The following is a 3,538-nucleotide window of genomic DNA, read 5'->3' on the forward strand; positions in this document are numbered from 1 at the left end:
CGCTATACATAACATTAATCATAACAAAATCTAATGACAACAGTTTCTTTTGCAAAGTTTTTTGCTGAATGCCTATTAAATCCGCTGATCGCCGGTTAAGTTAATGTCTGTCTTTGATTTCTGACTCTAATTGCGTTGTAAGCGATATATATATGCGTTTTTCATAGATATGTACGATGCATTTCACGTCAAATCGGGCAAATAAAAATATGAAACACGTGTCTCATTTTTATCTGTAGAATATATTAGCAAATTTAAAAAAATCCAGCAAACGAGAATGGATTAAAATGAATTGAAATTTTTTTTCTATCCGAATGCATATTTTAAATAGCGAATATTTTTTTGGATTTAATTGGATTCAATTGGATTTAATTAGATTCAATTGGATTGAAAAACTGCATTTCCCAATTAAAAATTTTGAATTAAACAGTATTCACAATACACAGAAAAAGCTAATATTATTTTTAGATTGAAAAGCATATAAATATACTCCATGTCATTCCTATAAATGAATAAAAATTTAGGATTGAAAAGAATTCATTTTAATAATCGTGAATTCGTATTTCTGAAAATCTAAATCCATTTTAATCCATTTCAATCCATTCTCGTTTGCTGGAATGATTGTATCTAATTAGCTTGCCTGAAAAAAAGATTTTGGTATTATTTGGTATTCTTTTTAAGCCGGAATCAGACTATGCATTGAAGATTGAGATTAAAGATTAAAGATTGAAATTTTACCAATGAGGACAAAGAAATTTTGGTTCTTTTTGTTCTGATTGATCAAACATCAATCTTTCAATCTTTAATCTTATTCTTCAATACGTAATTTGATTCCGACCTTTACATAACAAAAGAAAAAAAATTTCCTGTGACATTGTGCGTTCCAAAACTCATCTTTGAGAGAACATACACTTGATCCCGTCCGCAGTGTGTGTGTGTGTGTGTATGTGTGTATATAAAACTGTTGGCATACGACAGCTTGATGTTTTTTGATATAGATTATAGCTTCGTAGATTATAGCTTCGTCAATGTGATGAATTATGAAATTGAGTTTTCGATATGGCGTTAATGATCGTGATTCCAATGATTTTAATTTAAAATAATGATATTACAATGCAACAGGAAGATGAGGTTGGCGTGTCACTTTGTGCAACGACTTGAGACGATTCGGATTTACACCGATTGATTGCCTGTGCAATCATAGAAAACGGTTTAATGAATAGCAGTAATTAATTTTGATAGAAATAATTCTGAAATTTAAATGAATGTTAATTGTGCCGAATGTATATTTATATACATAGAATGACATAGATAAATGTGAGAAAAGCTCCTTGATATCGTAATAATGAGTATACGAGTGCTTCCTGCAAAGATATAAACATCAATTGTTCTACAAATTACCTTTGTGTCTTGCGTCTTCTTTTTATATTGGTCTAAACATGTTTTCAATCGTGTACAACTTGTGGTCGATGATGGAAGATGTTATAGGTATCATTTTGTATTAAAATTAGTCTTGATATACGTTGCTATTAGAATTACATAGTAAAAACAATGCTATTCTAATAATTGCCTATTATTATACCTATTATGATAACTTAAATAAATTGCTCTCTTAACAATTCCATTGTGTATTACAATATATGTATTAAAAAAGAATAAATTTAATAAGATTGCATGTTTAGATGCTTCTTGTTTGCATAAGTAGAGATTTTTTTTTGTAATTTCTATATTAAAGAAAGAATGTATTATGATTGAAGGATGCAGTTTAATGTTACAAAATGTACTTTGTATTATTTTCAGTTCAGTACATTGACTTGGACTTTACATTATGGCTGACATGGCTCTTAATGCCACTACTCATAACATTTCTACTCCCGCTTGTAATTGCGCTGCTATTGTACTTAACTGCCTTAATGTTGTACATCTATAAGTTACACAGGTTTGAAAGTATAATTTGTCTATATATATCATAAACAAACATACATATTTGACACAATATAATTTATTAATATTAACTATAACAAACATCATATTCGTATAAAGCCAATTATTAGAATAAAATAAATCATTTTTAGAAGCGACATGTGAAACGTAATAGCTTTTAACACATATCTCTTTAATGTAATCTCTCTTGACAAAATCGAAACGTAATAGCTTTTAACATATATCTCTTTAATGTAATCTCTCTTGACAAAATCGTTTGTGTTTGTAACAATTCCTTTGTTTATATACATATATACATAAAAGAAATATTTTGTTTTAGGGTTAGATTGAGAAATGCTTATGGTACTGCATGGCGAGACACAGCTGTTCATATGGCCGCAGCTATCTGGGATGCACATGGTTGGATTTGGCATGGTAGGTTCCAATTTAATAATCTGTCTATAAGATTAGGCATTAGAATGCATTTAAATTAAGCTATACAAATTTTTAGTAGCTTTATTAATATAAATATTTATTAATATGAATAACATATATTTAACAGGATATGAAATTGTGGGTTTAGAGAATATTCCACAAGATAAACCAGTATTATTTATATATTATCATGGAGCTCTCCCAGTCGATATATATTATTTCACATCGAAAGTATTTCTATATAATTCAAAGCTAGTCCGTCTAGTAGTAGACCGATTTCTCTTCAAGATTCCTGGATGGTCCATATTTGCTGATATTCTGAAAATTATACCTGGTACAATTCAGTCGTGTTCTGCTATTTTAAAAGAAGGGAACATGCTTGCTATTGCTCCAGGTGGTGTGTATGAAGCTCTATTTGGAGATTCCTATTATGAACTTATGTGGCAGAAAAGAATGGGCTTTGCAAAGGTTGCTTTGGATGCAAAAGTGGTATGTTTTCTTCAAAAATTTTGTACTGTTTTATTTGTGGTTTCTATTTCTTAACAGTTGCTCTCTTTCTTATTATTAGACTATAATCCCATTCTTTACGAAAAATCTCAGAGAATCATTTAGAGCAGTAAGTTGGGGAAGAAGAATATGGCTGAAGATATATGCCAAGACAAAGCTTCCTCTTGTACCGATCTATGGTGGCTTTCCAGTAAAATTAGTAACATATATAGGCAAGCCTATACCATATGATGGAAATCTTACACCCGAAGAATTACAGATAAAGGTAAATCAAATTACGAAAGAGTAAAACAAGTATACATTCTAGATAATATAATTCAAAAATATTTTACAACATAACAACTTTCAGGTTGCTGATAGTCTTAGAGATTTAATAAGAAAACATCAGAAAGTACCTGGTAACATTACACGGGCTTTAATGGAAAGAATACGTAATACAGAAAAACATAAGGATTAATTAACAACCGTTTTGATGTACTTATCATTCAGAGAACAATACTTTTAGAACTTATTTTAATTTGATTAGACTTTTTTTAGGTGTAAAAAAATGCGTAATAAAAATGTTTCATTATCGGTAAACGTTTTTATTATTCATACAATATATATAATATTTATTTTTACATATTTATATTTAAATATATTTGATTTTTATGAAAAATGTAATTTATAAATA

General features: G+C 28.9%; 1 protein-coding gene across 1 annotated transcript; it reads left to right on the forward strand.

Moving 5' to 3' along the window:
* The first annotated feature begins 953 nt into the window (after window positions 1–953).
* On the forward strand, window positions 954–3,399 carry LOC108748484 (transmembrane protein 68). The gene is made up of 6 exons (XM_018486681.1): window positions 954–1,488; window positions 1,801–1,939; window positions 2,264–2,358; window positions 2,486–2,847; window positions 2,927–3,130; window positions 3,215–3,399. The coding sequence occupies exons 1-6, from the start codon at window positions 1,440–1,442 to the stop codon at window positions 3,320–3,322; spliced, it is 957 nt and encodes a 318-aa protein (XP_018342183.1). The 5' UTR covers window positions 954–1,439; the 3' UTR covers window positions 3,323–3,399.
* The last annotated feature ends 139 nt before the right edge of the window (window positions 3,400–3,538 follow it).

The sequence above is a fragment of the Trachymyrmex septentrionalis genome, unplaced genomic scaffold, assembly GCF_001594115.1.
Source record: "Trachymyrmex septentrionalis isolate Tsep2-gDNA-1 unplaced genomic scaffold, Tsep1.0 scaffold223, whole genome shotgun sequence".
NCBI lineage: Eukaryota > Metazoa > Arthropoda > Insecta > Hymenoptera > Formicidae > Trachymyrmex > Trachymyrmex septentrionalis.